Here is a 21,615-nt window from a genome sequence, read left to right as displayed (position 1 = left end):
TGTCATGTCTTTTTCATACTCTTTAGAGGTGTCTTTTTAGATGTACAAAAAGACGGCAAAGAGTATAAGTTGTGCAGAGGGAATTTCTATCTATAATCAGGGAAATTAATATTTGACTGTCGGGCCTTGCCTTGCCCTACCCTACTCAGCTGAGGTATTTGATGAACATGGGAAAAACGTAGCGGCTTCCACGGTTCCAAAAGGTACATACATACATAGGTGTCTAGTTAGTAATTTGTGGTACATATGATGTTCTCCACATGGCATCACAAATGACTCCGTTGATTCTGTCAACACATCCTCATCAAGATTCCTCTTTTCTTCACATTGATAGTACCAACATGGCGTCTCTCCTCGAATACCTCACTGACCTTGAAGGGACCGAGGTCACGCTCGACGCTGTTACCGAAGGGTCGTTACACTTTCCTGCCCAGACCTGGGTAATTGTCAAGAAGCTGGAAGAGAACCCATGTCGGTTGACTCAAAAAGATGTCACCGATGGTATGGGTATCTCTGACACTTTCGCGAAGTTCCTTTGTCGTCCCGCCGGTCCTGGTAACGAAACCAAGCTCGCCTTCATGCGCATCCACCAACAAGTACCTATTGCTGGTACCGAATTCAAGAAGACAAGTGTCCGGGCTGGGCAGGCCGTCGATGAACCAGGGAACCGAGAACTGATCGCTCTGAAGTCTTTCATGAGATTCGGATGTGAGGTCGTTCCCAGGCGATTCCTTTGATCATATCAAATTCTGGCTTCGGCCCTTCAGCGAGAGAGCAACCATCCGTGACAAGTTTCGCCAGGTTTTTACGTACGGCTACGAAGCATTGTGGCGACTTTTAGCTAACATTAAACAGGAGGCTTTTGCAATTCGGGTTTATGCCACTTGTGCCTACTCCATCCAAAATAATCTATGACGAATCTTCCGGTCAAATGTATGCATATGCGCTATCATCTCAAAACAGGGGAGTACTATCTAACACTCTATAGGCACATCTCCGGGTTTCGTCTCGCATATCGTCCTGAAGAACCGCAGGAGTGGAAGATCACTTCTTTTATCGATTTGCACTTGCTCTCCCAAACCGCAACCCCGGTGCTCTTATGCCAGGTATCTCACGCAACGAAGAGGATTGGATGGAAGACGAGAACGGCTGCATATGGTAGGGGGTATGGTCACACCGAGTTCTATGATGAACGAATGCTACTTTTTCTTGCCCCTCCGATTATTAACTTGGGCTCTGTATCTCACCTAAAACCCACGTGGGCATGTATCTTAAAAGCTTCGACTCTCGAAGGTTGGCTTCTATAGCGTCATAGTACCAACATCCTTGTGGTATCCCCTTCCGATTGCCTTGAAATAAAGGAGATATTGATCTCATTGCTGGCGATTATATCCGCTTCATTAAATTAGGCTCATTCTTTGGATCAAGTGTATGAAACCAGATTATATTGTTCAACAGGCGTTACACCAGATGTATTGAATTAAAAGATGCCTTAGGCGCTAACGCCTCCATAGACCTATGATGCATTTCAAAAACAAGATAACTGTAAAGACAATTTTCAACACTGAAATTTGATGGGGTATCGAGTTCGAAGGTAGCAATAACGCAGTTTGTTTGATGGGCAATGCTATGAGTGCTGGAATAAACACTGGCAAAGTGCCATGAAGCTCCAATTAATTTCAAACCCGGACACTGAGCGTGAAAAGAGGAGAGAATATGACCAAATTAGTGAGGTACAACAACCTATTGAGCCCATTAGCCTCAAGGATTCCGACCTCGTGGCACAGGCTTCCGATTAGGAACACCCAAGTTCATAGGACGAAGATTATTCCGTGAAGGCTGGCGTTGCACAGCCTGGGAAGCGTTTAGCTGATTCTCCGCAACAGGCTCATATTGCGGCGGGCTTTCTTCATCAACGGTGTTCCGAGGAAGTTTCATCATACTCGCTGGACGTCTCGCGGGGGATGCGGGAGGTGATCCATATTGGGATTCCGGCGGTGTGGTAGGTAGCATGTCGAAGGACTCCGTGGAATCACGATTTCCTCGACGAGGCGCCGAGGATGAGGATCCTCCTGCCACGGGTCCATCCTCAAGCGCCTTACCCGGTTGGGCTGCGGACTTGGAATCAGCTCCAGATTCTACTGTGCTTTGTGATGAGGCGTCTGGTGGGTGATACTCGCGGCGTGGTCCATCCACCGGACTCAGGTGGTCTCCCATGGTATCCTCGTAACTGGGTGGTGCGTCGTCATATGCATCTCCGGAATTGACGGGTACAGGCTCGCCGTTTGGCCGTGGTGGTATAGGTGGTCGATTGTTTCCCACCTCTGTCGGCAAGCTGGGCTGGGGTTTCATTTTAGAGGATGATGGCTGAAGTGATGCGGCGGCCATTGCATCTAGAAGGGCCTGTGGTGGAGCAATTCCTGAGAATACTCTAACTGGCATTCGCAGGGGCAGGACAATAAGTTGAGGCTATGCTATGGTCAGCCAAGAGACAACTCTAGGAGTTGGCGATTCAACATACCTGCGTTCCGTAAGTCAAGCCCAGTCGAATTTCCAGCTCGTAAGATCTTTCAATGTTACATGTCTCAAAGGACGGTGCCACCGAGTTAGGCAAGGGATACCGATTCCACAGGGTTGGATCAATAGTCCAATCAGTGCCTACGGGGTCCTCTGGGCTGCCTAGCGGGACATCCATATTGCTACGGCTCATGATGACCCATGAATTAATTTCAGTGCGGTTGAGGTCATGAGCCAAGATTTTCGTGAAGGATATTAGTTCCACTTGCAACATCTGAAGGAAGATTAGGTCCGGTCCCTCGGTCAGCCTTTTAGCGATGAGACGGAGGGGGACAGGTTCGTTGCAAGTGAGAATAGACGGGTTCGGGAGTCGAGCATCCACAGAAACCCGAGGAGGCTCTGCGTATGATTCTGGGGGTGCAGGTGCAGAAGATCCTCGTGAGAAGATGCTCTTTTTCTTGTACGGGATCTGGATTTTGGAGAATTGATGTTGCCGCCTGGCGTAGGTTTCCTCATTGGGATTCCCAACTCTTGGTGGCTCAATTGGAAGGAAATTCAGAGGCACGATCTGATAAATCAATGAGCAAGTGCGACGATAGCGTATTATCCAAAGATATCACTTACCGATCTGATGTTTTCTTTGTAGAACTGCGGCCGAATGACTGTGGCCTTGACGAAATATTTGATATCTGCTACGCCTGGGAACCCGCTTAAAGACGGTGGGAGAGTCTTTCTGACGTGTCGGTTGGTGTCTTTAGCTACCTCGACTTTCAACCCGGAAAACTTCAGATTGGTGAGCATGCTGTTGGTGGTGCTGCATGAATTATTGAAGGGAAACTAGTACAATGTTAAAGGTGTTCTAGTTGCCATAGAATAGACTCTTTACCTTGAATTCGAAAGGGTACTCATATGACCCTGCGGCAAAGGTATATGTAGGTGCAGGGGATCCATTCTGCATCACACCCGGTGTCGGGAAGACGGTAGCAACCTTGTACAAGATCTGTATTCGTTGGTTAACCAATGCTCCAGCCAACATTTTATCCCACCGATAGGTACGATAGACCACATCCTCTCACCTTATGAACCTCAAGCTCCGTTCGCTTTTTTTCCGAGTGCACATTTTGAGGATTCTTGGGACCGGATAGACGAGTGCGGCTTTCGCACTCCAATTTGACCTGGATGGCCCCAATAGCTGCTTCAGTCGGCAGCTGTAGCACAACCTTTCCCTTGAGAAAGTCCAGATTTGTATAATGGGTGTGGCGGCAGTCCAAGACGATGTTTGCGGACATGGCGGCGGGCGCCCGGGCCCTGGCGGGGCTCTCTCGGTTGGTTGGCGGCGATCGAAGGATCAAAGGGGGAAGCGCGGTCGCTGGAAAATATTGCGAAAATTATCAAGCTATCAAGCTCTCGGAAGATGTAAATAAGGCAAAGCACAGCGCGAAGAGATGTTGGGCCTGTGAGAGGAGGGAAAATGTGGATTATATGCGAAGGATCTCGGAATGACGTTTTGGGCGTTCACGGATCAACTGATTGCCAAGCAACATACAACTGCCGCAGTCTGGCCTTGTTTAATCTGGGACTTTTGGAGGATTAAAGGCTAGAGGGTTGGATTAGGCATATATGCTGCGCCTCAATCATACCACAGCCACATTTCTAAGACAAAGGGCTCAATTCCGTTAGTATCCGGAAACTATAAGTCTAAGGGGTGTACACTCTTCTACAACATACAGCTACTACTTACTACATACTTAAGTTAGCAGATATACTATCTTGAAATTTAATCGTCTATTGTATTAATTGGCGAAGGTACTAGATTAATTTCATTGTACAGAAATATGTCCATACATAGACAAGAATAGGAAGCAAACACCCCCGGACTCCCAACTCCAGGCACCAGAATTTCCATATCAAATCAGGATCCAGCCACAACAGGGCTGAGGGAAATCCAATTATATCCAGTTTCACTTTCTCAAAGTCCCTCTTTTGCTAGCATGTCTAGTGAACAGGCGGCTTATTAGTCTCAAGTAATCCAATCAAACTGTAACACATACCCGCAATGTCCAAGTAAAACGCAATGGCGTTAAACCTGCATGAAGATCAGCAAAATTCCCAAAATACAATCCGTAATCAACTAACTTCCGTTTGTTGCCTGTTACTTCCCCGACTAGCCACTTAAGCCGGTTGGTCCAGTTGATCAAGTCTAGATGGCTCACGCCCATAAGGGTCCCTTTGTATCCTGCATCGCCTCCCCAGCGGCTACTAGACACGCTAACTAGGCCATCATTGGGTCCTTCGATCTCTGCAAGCACTCGGTGCGAAAGCCGGAAAGCGGACCATATACTTGGCTCCACTGCTGCTCCATAGGAGAAATATCTGGGGAATGTTAGCAGGGCGTAAAGTGGAGAGAACATGGGGCACGTACCTAACATCATCCATATCTGGGGTATTGGGGTTGAAGGTCTCGGTCATGTATTTTCGTGTTAGTTGAGAGAATGCACCGGTCTCGACCTTTAGTCGATTAAGGGCATAATAGATCTGAGGTAGGCGATCAGCTGCATAGAAAGAAATGTTATCTTCTAAGTTATCTCAGTAAGCAAGTAAATGGTGACGAACCTCCAATTTGATCAAATACATAGTCCGCCACAGATGAGCCTGCTAGACGATTAGTAGGAAGACAAATAAAATGCTATGCTGTGCCAGACCTCGATGCGGAGATGCGATAGTGGTCAGTGACACAACCTTGAACTTTTCCGGCCGTATGTGACTGATCATATATCGCGAATCAAGACCACTTTACAAGCCATTAATTAGCTTGCGCTGTATAGTATGATCCTCTTGGTATGTCTCACCCCTAATCACAGATAAGCATTAACTCTATCGCGATGATTGGGGGATCTCACCATGCTATGCCTATATAGAAATCAGTTAGAGTATGTCGATATGTGTAACCAGGAAATGAAGGTAACATACGCAATAATATTAACATCTTTCCCTTGAGCCCCGGCCTCGATATTCCGGGCCAATTGTTCAGCCCGCGCTTCAATAGAGCTCGACGGGGGCACGGTCGCTGTGATAACCTCAATGCCTCGCGCCGTCAGTGCCTCTTTAATACCACGCCAGTACTGAACACCGGGAAGATATGGGCCAGCAAGGCGTAGTTCGTCAAACCCGAGCAAGCCATGGGCGAGAACGACAGGATATTTTGGTGCAGCTAATGGCGAGTCAGCAGCTGTCTACACTATTCAAGTTGAAAGGAACAAACCATATTTATCACGGATAATTGAGTACTCATCGACAATTACTTTACCGTGGTCCTCTAAGCGCGGGTCGAGACTTGGTCTGGGTCTACATGGAGACCCGTGATACCACCTGTTGTTAGAGTGACATACAGTCTGGCCGTATGAATAGCATGCAATTGAAGACCGGTTGAGTGCATTCGGTGTAAGAGTTGCATATTTCATTGTTCTGCGTCGTCCGCAGATAGGTTGTCGAATGAGGCCCGGCGCGGAATGACGCAACAGGGAAATCGTATTGATGCCTCAGGCCAACAACAAGCATACCTCAGCGTCTTCTTCCACCAAGAGCATTGCCAATGTAAAGGGAAAGAAATATATACTTAGCTAACTCTTCGCAAGGCAGTACACTATATGAGTGAGTTTATACACGGAATATATTCAAAACAATAACCAATCCTTCCAACATCCATCTACGAACACACAAATTTCAAACGATAGAGGCCATTCACCAAACAATTTAGGGCCAGAATTATCTATGTCAAATCTGCCTCTCAATATTTTTGTAAGATATCACTGGAGTCCCCGTTCTCACAAGTCGCCGGGACTACTGAAAACTGTCTTCAGTATAACATATCGGCTGCCGTTGCGGATGAACCCATGCCTGATAATGCATGGAGTAGTAAAGACACCCCTTAAAAAGCCAACTGCGCCACTGGTACCAGCATATGTTACCAACAGTGACTCGTTGCTTTGAGAAATGTTCAGCAAAGATGAGTACTGACGCCTTCTCGGGGGTTCAGAGGATGCATTGAATCATCCTGCGCCTCACGCTGTCCTCACCTGGTATTGAGTATGAACAGCCACGGATATCAGGGGGGTCTTGTCAGACTTAGTAGACTAGTGATGTATCTGAAGTTCGCCAAAGCATAGCCCTCTATAATAGGCTCATAGTAAGCCTAGGTAATAAAGATGAATGACTGCGTGGTGGTGATCAATACTCGGACTTGCCGCAGATCTAAAAGCCTAGATTCAAGCCAGATCTCCAGGAACACCATGTAGGAATAAGACAGAGATATTCCAACACGAGTGATTCGGACTCCATTCACATCATATACACAGGGTTAAACCAAAAAGAAATTGATATTGTCCGACAATTGGATATCGATGAACAGACACGCAAGCGCATTCACGCGAGGAAAAAAAGATAACCCCGAATATCTACATTATGCCTTGATCTTCTCAGGCACCTCGGGCTTGACGTCGGTCGTCACACGAATGAGGTCTGCGACTACCTTGTCGCCCTGCTTCTTGCCGGCTTCCTTGATCTCCTGGAGCTTGACCTCGGCTTCCTTGTCGGCCTCCGCCTCAGATACCTTGTATCCGCTTGAGTGCTATTGAGACCAGTCAGCTTAGCACTTTGTATGCCTCTTATTATGACTGCTGTTTTAGAGCTGCATCTCACCTCGCCCTCGAACTTCTTGTACTCCTGTTCCTTCTGGCTCCTGTATTCCTCAATCTCCTTCTGGGCCTCTGACTTGGCGTCTCTTATCCGCTGGGTACGGTCTGTACAGTTGCGAAATAATTAGTTCGTTGGATCGAATGGTGACAGGTAAGTTTGCATTTCGTACACTCTCTGGCTAAATGTAATGTGACGTATTAGTGTCTGTGATAGGCAGCGATGAGGGGTAAGCACAAGTTGGACTTACCTTTCTGCACAATCTTCTGGGCCTCTCTCTCAGCCTGATGGTTCCGTTATTAGTATCTCCACACTGCGCTCAACATACACCCAAGACCTACATCGAGGAGGGTCTGAATGCCCGCGGAGTTCTGAGCCGACTGTTGTTCACCGTTAGCAGCTAGCCACCAATTCCGAGATATATTACTCACCATATTTGCTAGAGACCTCTCAGCTTTGGAAATAGGGTAGAGGGGAAATAAGGCTGGAAAGGGACGATTAAATGGCGAGTCTGGAGCTCCGAGCCCAGGTCGATCGGAGCCACGCATCGCCCCCCAGAGCGGTGGGGGTTCTGCCACCAAACGCCGCCCGGTGATCGATAAACTGATAATCCCGAACTCGTTTGATGAACAGCTAACAGATCAAAACATTGTTTGTGGTCATTGTCTGCTGAACCTCTGTGTCGAGCCGTGATACCACTTATACTGCCATGTCTCGCGCATCAAAGTTCACATTGGCAGCCACTGGCCTCGCCACAATGGGTACTGTCTGGTTTGTCCACTGGGCACAAGAGGCCGATAGAGCGGTATGTTACAACTTCGATTCTCTATATCTAGTATATATACTTACTTTGTCGCATTTTAGGCTATGCACAAAGGTGTCGAGCGTGATATGGAAAAGCAGCGTATCCGACTAGAACGCCAGGCCGACTTCGAAATGCAAAAGACCCTCGAGCAGGAGTACCTCAAGCTCCAGACGGTACACAGCACCACCGACGACTCAAATACAACCAGTCAAACCACAGGGTCATAATGCACGTTCTTGGCTGTGGATATCGTGCTACGTTCTTTTACGCGATCCAGTTCACGATTTGATCTGGATGCGCTCTGGCTATACCAATCAATTCAACGGCGGCCAGGTCGCTGATGCATGGGAACAAGGAGTTAAAGTTATTTGCATATGTGAGGTTGTACAAATATTTGAAACATGTGGTGTATAATATACCCTCATCTGTACCATATAACATGAAATCGTCTCTCTACTAGTTTGGACATTGTCTAGCCGCATCTTGTAGTAAATGCTGTAGTCTCCAAGTAATCTAAGTTGTTCTTTGATCCCAAGCGGAGCTTAAAGGCCTAATAGAATATACACCGCTGCGGCGACAATAATCGGACGTTCGATTGTGATTTTTGATATACGGTATACTGTGGGCCCACACAGTCTAGGTGGTTAGATGCTCTGATATGATCTATTAGATGTCACCGTCAGTCGTAGGGGTAGGGGTATTTCTCTGGAGATTTGCCGACATTGCTCCTGAACATCAACCCATACCGAATATCCACCGAAGATGTACCTGCATATCACCGTTGCGGGCTTCATATGCGCCATGTGGGCAGTGGGCCCTACCTGTACGCAACACAGCTCATTTTCATCGGTTCTAGAATAACTGAGCTATTTCCTTGAAATTATTGAGCTAATATCTATTTATAAATTAAGTTAATTGGACTTTATTTGTCGCTATTAATTGGACATAGTTGAGTTGACGAAAACGGTATTCCCAATCCGGAAGTACGAATTCATACAACCCACGAGCCTCCAATCAAACATTTGAACCCCTAAATATAGCAATAGTCTCTTCTATCTCAAGAAATAATTATTTCTGGTATTCTCATCTACAATGAAAAGTCCGGCATCTATGCGGTGATGCCCGCCATGATTCAACAGCAAATGGCATTCAAACAACGGCCCTTGAACATCATCCTGATAGTTATATCAGTGATAGGTATTTTTTGGGTCACATTCAAGTCTTACAAGGTCCTTTCTATTCCCCAATCAGATGATGCCCCTAGCAACAAGTTGCAAAGAGTCGCCAAGGTGTCCATGCTATACGGAGAGACGAACCATATGTACGAGAGAGCGCTGCAGAGCCATGAACGCCACGGGAAACGATGGGGATATCCCATGCATATCCTGCGACAGGATATTTCGGTCGGATTTTGGAACAAACCGAGCTATCTCCTATCCTTGGTGATCAATGAATTGACCAAGCCAGCTGGGGAGAGAATGGAATGGTTAATGTATGTATTTTCTTTCTGTGCATGCTTGATTGATGCTGAATCTTGCAGGTGGGTGGATGCCGACTCGATTATACTGAACAATGACATGCCCGTGGAAATCTTCCTTCCGCCATCAGACCTGAAAGACATCCACCTGGTGGCAACCCAAGACCAAAATGGCCTCAACACGGGAATTATGTTCCTCCATGTCCATCCTTGGATGATTAATTTCCTGACCGAAACAATGGGCTACCCTATTTACCTCCCTCAGATTGACCTCGGTCGATCTGCCGACCAGGAAAGCATGAGACGTGTGCTCAACAAGACGACTGGAGGTACAGACGGACAAGGTTATGCAGATGGAGTCTCCTACCTGCCACGTCCATGGATCAACACCTACGAATGGGACTGGGCCTATGAAGGCAAAAGAGGGGATCTGCTCGTGCACTTCCCGGGTCTTGAAGAGCGCCGATGGCCGCACATGGCCAAATGGTTGAATATTGTCGAGACGACTCCTCAGAAGTGGAACTTGCCTCTTGAGGAGACTGGATATATCAACAAGACCACAACGTACTGGTCGCAGATTCGCAGTGCGAAGGAAAGTCTCAAGTCCGCGGAAAAGAAACTGCAGTCTGGGGAGGCAATGTCTGGAAATACTACCAAGAAGGCCATCAGTGCACTCAAGAATGCGTTGCGTGAGAAATCTGACAATATGGAGCTAGTACAGCAACGGCTCCAAGATCTTAATGCTTTGATCGAGATGGCATAGGCTTTTGTTGAAGATTTCCGTTGAATGTGAGACCTAATTCGCTATGAACTTGTCCAGAATATTTCAGTGGATAAAATTTTTATAATCTAGATTCAAGCAAATTGTCTTGCTTGTTCAGCCTCCCGTTTTAAAACAATCCATATCTCAGAGCTCTATGTTACAAGCACCATTCACCGTCTTTTCAAATTCCCCTGCCATGAATTGCTTTCTCGATCCTCGCAAGTCAAAACTCCCGCCCTATAATCATTGACACACTATATAAGCCTTAGAAGGCTTGGAATGAACCAAAAATGAGGATTAAATAAAGGCGTGTTTCATTTTCCTGAGCAAAAAGCGGCAAGAGATGTGCACTCAAATGGGAGGGCAGAGGAAATCTGGTAGGTATTCCATAGCTACTTCATCAACATTATGTCATGTCAATCGACACCCTATACTATGCCAAAGCTACATATTGGAACTCCATTTCACATGCATACACCATCTCCATGCGCCATTCAAGGTCTGGACTCATGTTTCCTCGCCGGATTACCGCCATCTTTACTTCGAGTCTGGTGGTGTGTGCTCTCTTCTGGGTCTATTCCTGCTTGAATAATGCATTGATTGATCAGCCATCCCAGTACGTACCCACTTAAAGCAAAAGGTTGAAATTGAACACTTACTCTGGCATAGGAAATACTTCCGATGGGCCGTCAAAAGCCCCTTACATACGTCCACGGTCCACAAACTCTACAGGCCCTACATACATCCCATTACTAGTACCATATTTGTTGGCCGCACAGGGAAGATGTTCTGGCTTGCAGAACCATTGAGGTTCACCAAACCATTAGGAAAGAAGATTCTCGTTTTTGGACGTCGACAGCCGCCATCTTGATGGCCCGAAGGGTGTTTTGAGCAAGGCTCCATTGAACGCAACCCAACTTCCCCCAGATACCAGTGGTAGACTCAACCATTTCATGTTCGGTAATTAGTCAGACTTCGATCTGTTTCTACTTCATGACTGACGAGCGTAGCAATGATCCACGGCTAGGACTACCGATTAGTTCAAATCCCCAAGACAGTCGGGCGAAGTGGAACATGGACCAAAGTGACCGCCATCAAAGAAGCGTTGAAACACTACAAATACGTTGTATTCATGGATGCAGATTCCATGATGCCCTATCCTAATCTACCCATGGAATGGCTGTTCAACTACTGGGAGATCACTCCAGAGACTCTAGTTGCCATGGCGCTCGATCCAGACGCACCTCACAACCGTGATTGGAACGGTCGCACATTTATCAATACTGGCTTTATTATCGCGCAGCAAAGTCCTCGTACCCACGAACTCTTTGAGGCGTGGGAGAATTGTCCCAACGAAACGCGCTATCCAGGCTGCGGGAGGTGGGGTGGGGAATGGCCACATGAGCAATCTGCATTTGGGAGCCATGTTAGGTATGACTTTAACAGATCGGAAGACATTCGGGTCTTGTCTTGTGCAGAGGCAAATGGGTGCCCTGAGGTTGCAGCTACTGGATGTGCTGGGGAGTTGGTGAGGCACTATTGGGGTGACAAGAGCTCGCTTCCGGCCGGTGCGGGTGATGCAGTCTTGCAGTATTTCATGCCGCAGTTGCATGGGGCATTTTATCACAATTCTCGGACTGTGGTAGTGAACAGGACTGAGCGTGTATTTGCATGAAAAATAATGGAAGGGATGATGAATTGGGAGGTTGTCAACTATTAAAAACATTTACATTTAAATTCAATTGCATAGTATATAACACATAACCAGAGGAGCCATGCAATAGATAAAGTACTTTTGGGCACAAATGTACGATAGGTTCTTTTGTTCCCTGTCAATATATATTCAAGGATCTACTAAGTATGACTTCAAGCTTTCCAGATATCAAGGCAATAAAAGCTTGAAATTGATGAAGCTGTTTATAGGTCAATCTTTGTTCTATCTTTTGGGAATCACAACAAGGTATCACAAAGTCATACCAATTTAGAAGCTTCTCCTATACCAAACCCGCCCAGGGCATATAACAAGGCCGGTTACTATCGGAGGCCGGTAGCATTCCGGCCTCCGAACGCTAGGGAAGTTAAATTTGAGCTTATCGTCCAATCAAAAGGCGGGATCTGACGATCAATGCTTGGCAACACTTGAACTATAGAGCATACATCATGACTTGAGTAGGCAACATTGGCCATTTATCCGTAATATATCATCATAGAGTGGCCAATTTCTTCATTATAAGCATTTTACACACTAATTTAGCATACGCCACTACAAGCTTCCATCAAATCCCAGGTAAAGCAGTCAAAGCTCCTTTCAAAGCATATGCCGTATCGGGACTAGCGCAACCCCGTGACCTTTCTCTGCCCTCTCTCACTGGGTAGCTGTATAGATCATATAGATGTTGAGATGGATGTCAAAATATCTTATGTTGGACAAATATACTCATATAAAGTGTCTTGAATGCCATATAAGATAGACAGAATCAATCTCCACCATGAAGCACCGGATGTCACCGGGCCCACGCTATCTTTTATTCTCTTTCGTAATGTGGACTTGAGGCCGGAATTGTTACCGGCCTCAAAGGATTATAAGAATCTGCTCCTCACCCGCCCAAAATCTCAAAGTTCCAATTCTCTTTTCATCTCCAAAGGTCTCCTGGCTTCTTCCTTATCTTTTTTTTACCAATTTTTCCTACTTCCTAGGCTCTTGACTTCGTCTTTGGCCTTCTCCTTTGCCTCTTGGCTTATACATCTCCACTCTTCTATACTAGCCACACACACCCTTTGATACTACACCCATATATCATAGGCTTATAGTCTTTCCTTTCCTTTGGTTCATCTCATATCATCATGACTCGAACCCAAGTGCCCTACCCATCCCCTGCCACCCTGAAGCGGTTCCCTCATATCCATGATGACCCTTCATCCATCTCCCACTCCCTAGACCCCTTCACCATCACCACCAAGACAGGCTTCTTGCCCTATGAGACTGCCCCTGTTGAGCTGCCAGAGGCCTTTAGTGCCCTGCTGTCTCTGGTCAATCGTCTCCCCGTCGTCAGGCTCGATGGTAAGCCCGGTCTGTTGGCTACCTATGAGCTTGGCCCTGCTGTCAAGGCTGAGCTCACCGACTTGACTGATGAGGTTGAGAAGCTGGTTCTCGCCGATGGCTCGCATGACCGCTTCACTATTGCTGCGGTCTTCCGTGACTATACCTTCCTGGCCTCGTCTTACCTGCTTGAGCCTTGCTGGGAGCACTGGAACAAGGACCCGGAAGGTGGCTATGGACTTGGTCGTGATGTCTTGCCCCAGTCTGTTGCTCGTCCTATGTATCGCTGTGCTGAGATGTAAGCCTTCTTATTCTTCCTTTCTTACTTCCCTGTCTTGTGGATCATGTTGATACACATCTTCATTATATGATAACATTATAACTAATAACCATCCCCAGCCTGGACCTACCACCTTTCATGTCATATGCTGCTTCATATGCTCTCTTCAACTACACCGTCGCTGACCCTGCCAAGGGTCTGAGCGAGTACTCGAACCTTCGTCTGATTCGCTCCTTCGAGAAAGGTCTCGACCCCAAGAGCTCCGAGGCAGGCTTCATCCTGACCCACGTTGACATGGTCAAAGAGACTGGCCCGCTTATTGGAGGTGTTTTGAAGATCGTTGATTCCCTTGAGCAAAATGGCTCTCGACAGGAAATCAACGACGGATTCCGGGAGATCCTGAAGTCGATGGAGAAAATCGAAGCATCCATGGAAGGTATGCAGCCCTAAGCACCCTAATGCTCACATATATCCCAGCCTAACATTGAAATAGATATGTGGGGCAACTCTAAGCCATCCGAGTACCTCTCTTTCCGCGTCTTCATCTTCGGCATCACCAACCAATCCATGTTCCCCAACGGTGTGGTGTACGAAGGCTGCGAAGATAATAAGCCCCTCTACTTCCGTGGCGAGAGCGGTGCCAACGACAGCATTGTAAGCAAACCAATCTAATCCATCATTGACAAAAGAAAAAAAAGGAAGTCCAGCCCCATCTAACCGCACCTCAGATCCCCCTCCTAGATCACCTCTGCGAAATCCCTATGCCGGAAACACCTCTCACCAAAATCCTCCACGAATTCCGCGCCTACCGTCCCCTCCCCCACCGCGAGTTCCTTACCTACATCCGCGAAAAGTCCGAAGAAATTGGCGTCCAGAAATACGCCATCCAAGACTCCGAGACCGCAGTCCTCTTCCTGCGCACACTGAACCACATCCGCAGTTTCCGCTGGCGACACTGGCTGTTCGCGCGTGAGTATATCATTCGCCGCACGCCGCATCCTACTGCTACCGGTGGTAGTCCCATTGTAACCGTGAGTACAAGTCTGATTCCTCTGCTGTCTGAGTGTCAATGTGCTAATTGTTTTGGTGTTCTAGTGGCTTCCGAACCAACTCTCCGCCGTTATGGAGCTCATGGTCAAAATTTATGATGATAATCTTGCGCCGAAGGATGGTGTCGCTGTTGTTAATGGTAATGAGGATCTTGTTGCCTCGCACAGGAAGCAGGTTGAGCCTATGATGGAACTTGTGCGTGATCAGAAGGAGAAGTTGGCTAGAGAGGTTGAGCGGTGGTGTCAGGAACGGGGGGTTTAGGTAATTGGTTTTGTTTGGTTCTGGCTGTATTAATGCATTGCTTGGGATTATGAGACCGTGTTATCTTCTATTCTCGTGTGTGTAACTGTCGGTAGCCGATGTTTCACTCGCTAGGCTCAGGCCCTATTTCCGCTTCCGAAGTACCAACTCCCAATTGCAGGACTGTAATTCTTGGGTAGCAAGCTCCGGAGAGTTTGACCTCTTTTGTTGCATCGGGTGATGCCTATGTAGAGGTCTGTGCTAGGTAGTTCGTGGCCGCAATTTCTTTCCTAGAACGGCCTAATCACTCGTAAGACTACTAGATAACTAAAATAATGAGGGCGAACAAGGTAGTTTCAAGATTAATTTCATATTCATATCATATACCGTTTCCATGCAAGCCCAGATAGCTTTGTTTATCTCCCTTCATCGTATTGTACAAGGGTGATGCCCTAGGCAATTTGTATTATCAAAACGCCGAAGGGATCACCAAAAATGCTGCCAAGTCCCTAAGTGACAATAGTGAGCCCCATTTGCCGTCCGTAGTCAATAGCATCACGAGACACCTCGTCACATCCCTTTATGATTAAGCCGTCGAGCTTTTCAACAGCTGATTCATCGTTCCGGGCATCCGCAAACATGCGAATGGTACAACCGGTAATTCTCGTCTGTGACAAGTCAAGGATTTTCAGGTTTGGCAAAACTGCGGACAGATTCCCGACGCCCCAATCATCCATGCCAGCCATACAGGCGACTCCCACATCAGTTAATTCTTTCAATTCTGGATTCGCTCCGTCGGGATCGTTAAGAATATTAATGAAGTCGTCGCTGTTGATGTTGTGGCAAAGGTTCACATGAAGGGTTCGGAGGGGAGCTTTGGAATGGAGCAGGAAGAGGGAAAGCGTGGAGCGATTGAGCCATGGGGTATCATTGAATATAAGGGTCGTCAGGTTTGGAAGTTCATTCTCTCCCGGTGTCAACAGATTTCCACCAACATGGGGGTTCTCGATGGACCCTGATAACAAGCGTAGGGTCTCAAGGCTAGTTGGGAGGATTGAATAGAAATTATGTTGGACAGCCGCGCCCCGAAGATCTAGTATGCGGAGTGGAGGAAGATGTTCCTCCTCCTGAACCGGATCAAATCGGTATGATTGTGATCGCGCGGGATCCCAAACCAGCCGCAACTCCTCCAAGTTGGGATACACAGACTGAATTGTGTTAGCTCGAGTTCTAGATATCAAATCCACAGAAAGCTTACCGATCCTAACCCCGGAAGTATGTCGGGGAAGCTCAAACCTTGAGGATTTTCTTGTGAAGACGCAATAGTCAGACTCTTCATATTTGGAAGATTTTGAGGCCATGTCGACGTGGGCCGGGGCCCTCTGGTAGGATTATCCCAAACACGCAGAAAAGCGGCTTTCTCAAGTTTCGAAAGGGTAGATAAAATACTCCCAACACAGGCATGCGAAAGGCTGATATCTGCTCCACAGGCGATACTCTTGAGGCGTCGAAAATCTTTGATCTTTAGGTAGAACTCTTTAGGCTGGTCATGGGGAACCATCAATTCCAGGTGCTCTAGTTGGGGGCATCTGCTTAGCATGTCAAGCACCTTCGGCGTAGTAGAGGGCACGAGATTTGTAATGGTAGCATTGGTCAGTTGCGCTCGTGATCGATGGATGTAGTTTCGGACAGATGTCCAAGGCACACGAGATCTAGCTCCAGTGAGGTCAACATGCATCCAGAGGCTGTACAGTCCACCTAGGAATCGACTCCATCCCTTGCAGACGCGTAGAATTGCCCTATATCCTGTAATGAGCTAGTGGATTTTAGAGGTGAGGATTAGCCACTTACACAATCTGCTTGAAGGAGAAGCGCCGAAGCGTGAGTTCTGCAATCTCTAGTGGCAGGATCGTAAATGGATCACGCCTGTTTCCTCCTGCTAGCTTATCCTGTAGTTTCTTGAGTAACTGCTCGAGGACCTGGAGATGGTTAGTAGGGGAAAAAGAGTAAGAGATAATATAGTTAGGAAACAAGAAATTAAGAGATGCAACCACAGAATACCACACTCAAGAGTAAACCGAACAGAAAGTAAAGAAAGAAAGACATACATTGCGGCCTGGGTGATCAGCTGGAAGTTTCTGGAGGGCATACTCGTAGATATCTCGGGCCTTGTCAAAGTTCCCATCTAGACATAGGACCTTGGCTAAGCGCAAGTATCCCTTCCTTCAGAGTTAGCCATGAATCAACAATTGAGAACTCAGGATCGAGGTGGATAGCTACACGGTCGTCATTGGGTGCAAGCTTGACCATAGCTCTGGCGTCAGCGCGGGCCTGGCTGTACAGTTTCAGCTTGCAATATGTGGCGGCGCGATTATCCAGAATGCCAGTGTCCTCCTTGTTTGCCGCCAATGCCTAGATGTACAGATTAATATGAGTTGTGATGGAATAAACAAGGTAGGGCGTACCTGGGTGAAGGACTCAATGGCGCCTTGGAGATCACCAACTTTGTAGGCATTTTGGCCTGCTCGCTGAAGAGCAGCGGCTTGCTCTATATCGGCCTTCTTTTTGGACGTTACTCCGCGTACTATACGCGTACCTGGCCTTGAAGCCATGTTGAAGAGCAGATGCGAAGGCGGTTGGTGAGAATTAAGTAGTGGGGTAAGAGCCAGAGGTTTAATGCCACGCAAGGGACAAATCGGATGTGGGGGTTGGGTGATGGCTTATGCCCACGCATTATTGTGCAAATATCAACGCACTATGCGACCATTGGCATATCATTCAATTGCTTTTAGATAGCAAGGCTGACTCTTTGATTTTTGTTAATTGGTAATTTTTAATATGAACACCTCCTGATAGGAATCTTCGAAGAAATATCAAATTTAGATGGACGCATCGCGACACAATTCCGCAATAAAACGGGCAGAATCACTCCTGTTTACCTCACCGCCCAAATAACTGCACACTTGGCACATAGAGGCCCCCGCACCTTCTGTGTTTACTTTCTTCCCCATTCGGCATTCGGAGTTATCTGTGTCGACAATAGAAGTGATCGCTGCCATGGAGTCGCATAACCTGCAGGCAGCTTCGACCTATGTCAACAACATCTTACTGGCAAGGGGCTTGCTAAAAGGTGGTCGCGCGATCGATTTCGCCGACCCAGAAAACGAAGATGGAGGGATAGACGGCACCATGGCTCGTGTGATCAACTTGGTCAACGATTTAGTGTTGAGACGAGACGTGCGTGTGCTGCACTAAAACTCGACTCCAACAGTGACTGACAACTTCTAGCGCGAGTCCGAGCACCGTGAGAGCTTATCTACGACCGTTCGCACGCTGCAAGCCACCGAGACGGAACAAACCACGGAGATCGTATGTATCCACTCTACTTATGTCGCACAGCGCGCTAACCTTCATTGATTGTGCAGGGAAAACTGAAAATGAAGACATCCGAGTTGACCCGCTCGCTAGCTCTGGCAGAAGCCCAGGAGCGCACGCTCAAGTCCAACATGTCCCGCGCCGAAGCGAACATCCGAAGTTTCAAGGAACAAGTCCAGCGCATGAAGAGTACCGTCCAACAAGTCCGAGCACAATGCGCCAACGATATTCGCAAGCGTGATCTGGAAATGCAGAAGCTCAAGTCGCATCTGGCTGAGAGACAACGAGGCAAGCGCGAGGGTCTGACTGTGACTACTATCAACATAAATCCTGCGTCGGACCGATCGCGTCTTCTGGCTAGCGGTGGAGAACGAGTACATGACCCTGGATATAGCTTGAAGCAGGAGACCACCGACTTCTTGACCGAGCTATGTCAGCATCTCAGTGATGAGAATGATACCCTGATTGAGCTTGCGCGAAGCACTGTCCATACCTTGAAGGACCTACAAGGCTTGACGCAGGCAGAGAATGGGAAAGGTGAAAATGAGCAGCCGGGTATGGCTATGAGCGTCGGAGCTCAGAAGTCTTCTTCGGGACCTGTTACGTCGCTTCCAACCTCGTGTGAAGAACTATCCGTTCATATGGAATCAGTGCTAGAACATCTACGAACACTGCTTACCAACCCCTCATTTGTGCCCCTTGAAGAGGTCGAGGTGAGAGACGAGGAGATCAAACGACTGCGTGAAGGCTGGGTGAAGATGGAATCCCGGTGGAAGCAGGCAGTTACCATGATGGGTGGGTGGCAGCGTCGTCTTGCAGATGGAGGAGATTCTGTCCAAGCAGATGAATTGAAGCGCGGCATGAATCTCGATCTCAGCATTAACTCAACTGAGGGCATAAGCATGCAAAGCTTGCCAGAGTCCAACCCCATCCCTACAATCCTGGAGGACCAAGATGAGGAGGGAGATATGAGTGAACCGGAGGAGAGAGTACCAGACCCCGAGATGCTCAATCCCCCGAAGATGAGGTCCAAGATCCGCAAAGTACCCGAGCGACCCGATCGCGTTCTGAGGGAACGCAGTGAAAACCCCATGACAAAGCGCCCCAGAAAAGTCTCATTTACACCAGGTTTACAAGGCTCACCATGTGTGGACACTACCGACGACGATACCCTCAAAATCAAAGCCTACAAAACCGAGACTGTGACCCGCAGGCCAACCAGGCGAAAGACCGAAACAAAGGAACCCCATCAGGTATGGAACGAGAAAAATTTCCCAGGAGATTTCCCCAGAGATTCCCAGGACATTCCCAATGAGATCCCGAGGACTAATTCGCCCTACAGCTCAAACCCAACGAATCACTAAGCGTGCACCAAAAACTGGCCGCCGTCGAAGACGAGGCCCGTGCCGCTCAAAACGAGCTAAAGGAGCGCGAATCACGAAAGAGAAGCCGCCCCGACAAGGCTTCTAGGCCAGCGAACCGGCGTCGGAGTACTCTCACCACTGATGAGCTTGACGATCTGATGGGCGTGGCCCGGTGAAAGATCAATTGATACCCCCCCTAATCTGCACTGTACATACTTCGAGCGAGTGCATGTAAATATGGAGTCACTTTTCAAAATCGCGTACGATCGATATGAATCTATTAATGTATTCTCTATTTTAAAGTTTAAATGGACCTCGGTAACTTTTGCTTTCGGCTTCTCCGCATCCTGTGCCGAGCTTGTTTTTCGTGCATTTACCTTAAACTGTTCAACCTCATGGTTTGAGGTCTCTGATTCCACATACCCAAGACCGTACCAAAAACCTCTAGTTACCCAATTCCACCTCAGCGCAAGACCTACCCCGGCACATCTCCACGGCGCAACCACCACCACCACCGAACAATGTCTTCTCTCACAGAACAAGACAGCTTCAAAGGCTGGGTCGCCCACGACGCCAAAAGTCCCCTAACATACACAACCTACATCCCAAAGCCCTTCACACCCACCGACGTCGAAATCTCCATCTCCCACTGCGGCATCTGCGGCACCGACATCCACACCCTCCGCTCAGGCTGGGGACCAACCGACTACCCCTGCGTAGTCGGCCACGAGATAATCGGCACAGTAACCCATCTCGGCAGCGCCGTCGAATCTGACTCTGCCCCCAATGCAATCCGCCTCGGCGACCGCGTCGGCGTCGGCGCACAGAGCGGCGCTTGTCTACGTGCAGACTGTGAAGCATGCGCCGACGGCGAGGAATCCTACTGCGCCCGCATGACAGGCACGTACAACGGCCGGTACAGTGACAAGTCGAAGTCGTATGGCGGGTTTGCAGAGAAATGGCGCGGGCCTGCGCATTTCGTATTCCGGATTCCGGATTCTCTACCCTCGGCCGAGGCGGCGCCTTTGCTGTGTGCGGGTGTCACTGTTTTTGCGCCACTGAGAAAGTACGGGGTTGGGCCTGGGAAGGCGGTTGGGATTGTTGGGGTTGGGGGGCTGGGACATTTGGGGATTTTATTCGCTAAAGCTCTTGGGGCGGATCGTGTTGTTGCTATTTCGCGGTCGTCTGGGAAGAAGGCAAATGCCGTTGGTGGACTTGGGGCTGATGGGTTTATTGCTACTGGTGAAGAGAAGGGGTGGGCGAAGAAATACTCGCGCTCGCTTGATGTTATCTTGTGCACGGTTTCGGCGCATGATATGCCGTTTGCGCAGTATTTGAGACTGCTCAAGCGGGATGGGACTTTTGTGCAGATTGGTGCGCCGGAGGATGCATTGCCGCCGCTTATGGCTTGGAGTCTTATTCAGAAGGGTGTTAAGGTCACTGGGTCCAATATTGGTTCCCCGGGTGATATTCGGGCTATGTTGGCTCTGGCTGCGGAGAAGAGGGTCTTGCCTTGGATTCAGAAGAGGGATATGGTGGATGTTAATCAGGCGCTAGTTGATATGCATGAGGGGAAGGCGAGATACCGGTATGTGCTGCAAAATGGGAGTAAGCAGGCGAAATTATAGGTCCCAGATAAAATCCCCAGCCTTTCTCCTTCGTATATGTACGAGATCTACATTTATCCATTCATACCCACTTTGCCTGAACGTTTATCTCCCAAGGTCTCCACTTTTATAAAAATAAGAGCAATTAGGCTCTCGTATATCGTACTATGCTCCATATCGGGTCTAGTGGGTACCCATCTATCCATATCGGGAAAACATTACGAGGGTACGAGTATACAAATTTTCCTTTCCATAACTCAACGAATATTCATTTCCAAGGGTTACCTGGTCCCCGGTTTAGATCTAGGGGAAAATTCTGAATCAGAACATATATATAAGAGTGGAAAGAGGGGTCCTTATTTTAGTTTTCCAAGTCATTCAATCCAACCTGGCCTTGCCTCTTAC

The 21,615-nt window shown here is 48.0% G+C and overlaps 10 protein-coding genes across 10 annotated transcripts; 7 read left to right on the top strand and 3 right to left on the bottom strand.

Annotated features, from left to right (window-relative positions):
* Window positions 1-341: 341 nt before the first annotated feature.
* Window positions 342-737, top strand: PEX2_023840 (uncharacterized protein; the record flags this gene model as incomplete). Its single annotated transcript, XM_016739659.1, has 1 exon — window positions 342-737. The coding sequence occupies one exon, from the start codon at window positions 342-344 to the stop codon at window positions 735-737; it is 396 nt and encodes a 131-aa protein (XP_016596403.1).
* Window positions 738-1,761: 1,024 nt separating this feature from the next.
* On the bottom strand, window positions 1,762-5,953 carry PEX2_023830 (arrestin (or S-antigen), N-terminal domain protein; the record flags this gene model as incomplete). The annotated part of the gene is made up of 15 exons (XM_016739658.1): window positions 1,762-2,469; window positions 2,522-3,085; window positions 3,142-3,354; window positions 3,404-3,517; window positions 3,594-3,886; window positions 4,569-4,603; window positions 4,654-4,890; window positions 4,940-5,069; window positions 5,131-5,169; window positions 5,220-5,308; window positions 5,367-5,368; window positions 5,418-5,427; window positions 5,488-5,728; window positions 5,780-5,862; window positions 5,907-5,953. The coding sequence occupies 15 exons, from the start codon at window positions 5,951-5,953 to the stop codon at window positions 1,762-1,764; spliced, it is 2,805 nt and encodes a 934-aa protein (XP_016596402.1).
* Window positions 5,954-6,976: 1,023 nt separating this feature from the next.
* Window positions 6,977-7,643, bottom strand: PEX2_023820 (uncharacterized protein; the record flags this gene model as incomplete). The annotated part of the gene is made up of 5 exons (XM_016739657.1): window positions 6,977-7,144; window positions 7,216-7,316; window positions 7,460-7,493; window positions 7,551-7,589; window positions 7,641-7,643. 5 exons carry the CDS (start codon window positions 7,641-7,643, stop codon window positions 6,977-6,979), a joined length of 345 nt encoding a protein of 114 aa, XP_016596401.1.
* A 275-nt stretch (window positions 7,644-7,918) lies between these two features.
* On the top strand, window positions 7,919-8,241 carry PEX2_023810 (protein PET117; the record flags this gene model as incomplete). The annotated part of the gene is made up of 2 exons (XM_016739656.1): window positions 7,919-8,014; window positions 8,074-8,241. 2 exons carry the CDS (start codon window positions 7,919-7,921, stop codon window positions 8,239-8,241), a joined length of 264 nt encoding a protein of 87 aa, XP_016596400.1.
* Window positions 8,242-8,776: 535 nt separating this feature from the next.
* Window positions 8,777-10,254, top strand: PEX2_023800 (glycosyltransferase family 34 protein; the record flags this gene model as incomplete). The annotated part of the gene is made up of 4 exons (XM_016739655.1): window positions 8,777-8,837; window positions 8,964-8,980; window positions 9,061-9,506; window positions 9,555-10,254. 4 exons carry the CDS (start codon window positions 8,777-8,779, stop codon window positions 10,252-10,254), a joined length of 1,224 nt encoding a protein of 407 aa, XP_016596399.1.
* A 1,147-nt stretch (window positions 10,255-11,401) lies between these two features.
* Window positions 11,402-11,929, top strand: PEX2_023790 (uncharacterized protein; the record flags this gene model as incomplete). The annotated part of the gene is made up of 1 exon (XM_016739654.1): window positions 11,402-11,929. The coding sequence occupies one exon, from the start codon at window positions 11,402-11,404 to the stop codon at window positions 11,927-11,929; it is 528 nt and encodes a 175-aa protein (XP_016596398.1).
* A 1,169-nt stretch (window positions 11,930-13,098) lies between these two features.
* On the top strand, window positions 13,099-14,885 carry PEX2_023780 (indoleamine 2,3-dioxygenase family protein; the record flags this gene model as incomplete). Its single annotated transcript, XM_016739653.1, has 5 exons — window positions 13,099-13,592; window positions 13,694-14,010; window positions 14,068-14,228; window positions 14,303-14,605; window positions 14,670-14,885. The coding sequence occupies 5 exons, from the start codon at window positions 13,099-13,101 to the stop codon at window positions 14,883-14,885; spliced, it is 1,491 nt and encodes a 496-aa protein (XP_016596397.1).
* Window positions 14,886-15,373: 488 nt separating this feature from the next.
* Window positions 15,374-17,476, bottom strand: PEX2_023770 (Leucine Rich Repeat domain protein; the record flags this gene model as incomplete). Its single annotated transcript, XM_016739652.1, has 6 exons — window positions 15,374-16,072; window positions 16,123-16,663; window positions 16,716-16,843; window positions 16,973-17,083; window positions 17,145-17,276; window positions 17,330-17,476. The coding sequence occupies 6 exons, from the start codon at window positions 17,474-17,476 to the stop codon at window positions 15,374-15,376; spliced, it is 1,758 nt and encodes a 585-aa protein (XP_016596396.1).
* Window positions 17,477-17,921: 445 nt separating this feature from the next.
* On the top strand, window positions 17,922-19,779 carry PEX2_023760 (uncharacterized protein; the record flags this gene model as incomplete). Its single annotated transcript, XM_016739651.1, has 4 exons — window positions 17,922-18,101; window positions 18,153-18,233; window positions 18,290-19,492; window positions 19,582-19,779. 4 exons carry the CDS (start codon window positions 17,922-17,924, stop codon window positions 19,777-19,779), a joined length of 1,662 nt encoding a protein of 553 aa, XP_016596395.1.
* A 345-nt stretch (window positions 19,780-20,124) lies between these two features.
* Window positions 20,125-21,231, top strand: PEX2_023750 (NAD(P)-dependent alcohol dehydrogenase; the record flags this gene model as incomplete). The annotated part of the gene is made up of 1 exon (XM_016739650.1): window positions 20,125-21,231. One exon carries the CDS (start codon window positions 20,125-20,127, stop codon window positions 21,229-21,231), a length of 1,107 nt encoding a protein of 368 aa, XP_016596394.1.
* Between the last annotated feature and the right edge of the window lie 384 nt (window positions 21,232-21,615).

The sequence above is a fragment of the Penicillium expansum genome, assembly GCF_000769745.1.
Source record: "Penicillium expansum strain MD-8 chromosome Unknown contig60, whole genome shotgun sequence".
Lineage (NCBI taxonomy): Eukaryota > Fungi > Ascomycota > Eurotiomycetes > Eurotiales > Aspergillaceae > Penicillium > Penicillium expansum.
The sequence above is the reverse complement of the archived record's forward strand: the minus strand, read 5'-3'. Positions and strand labels throughout refer to the sequence as shown.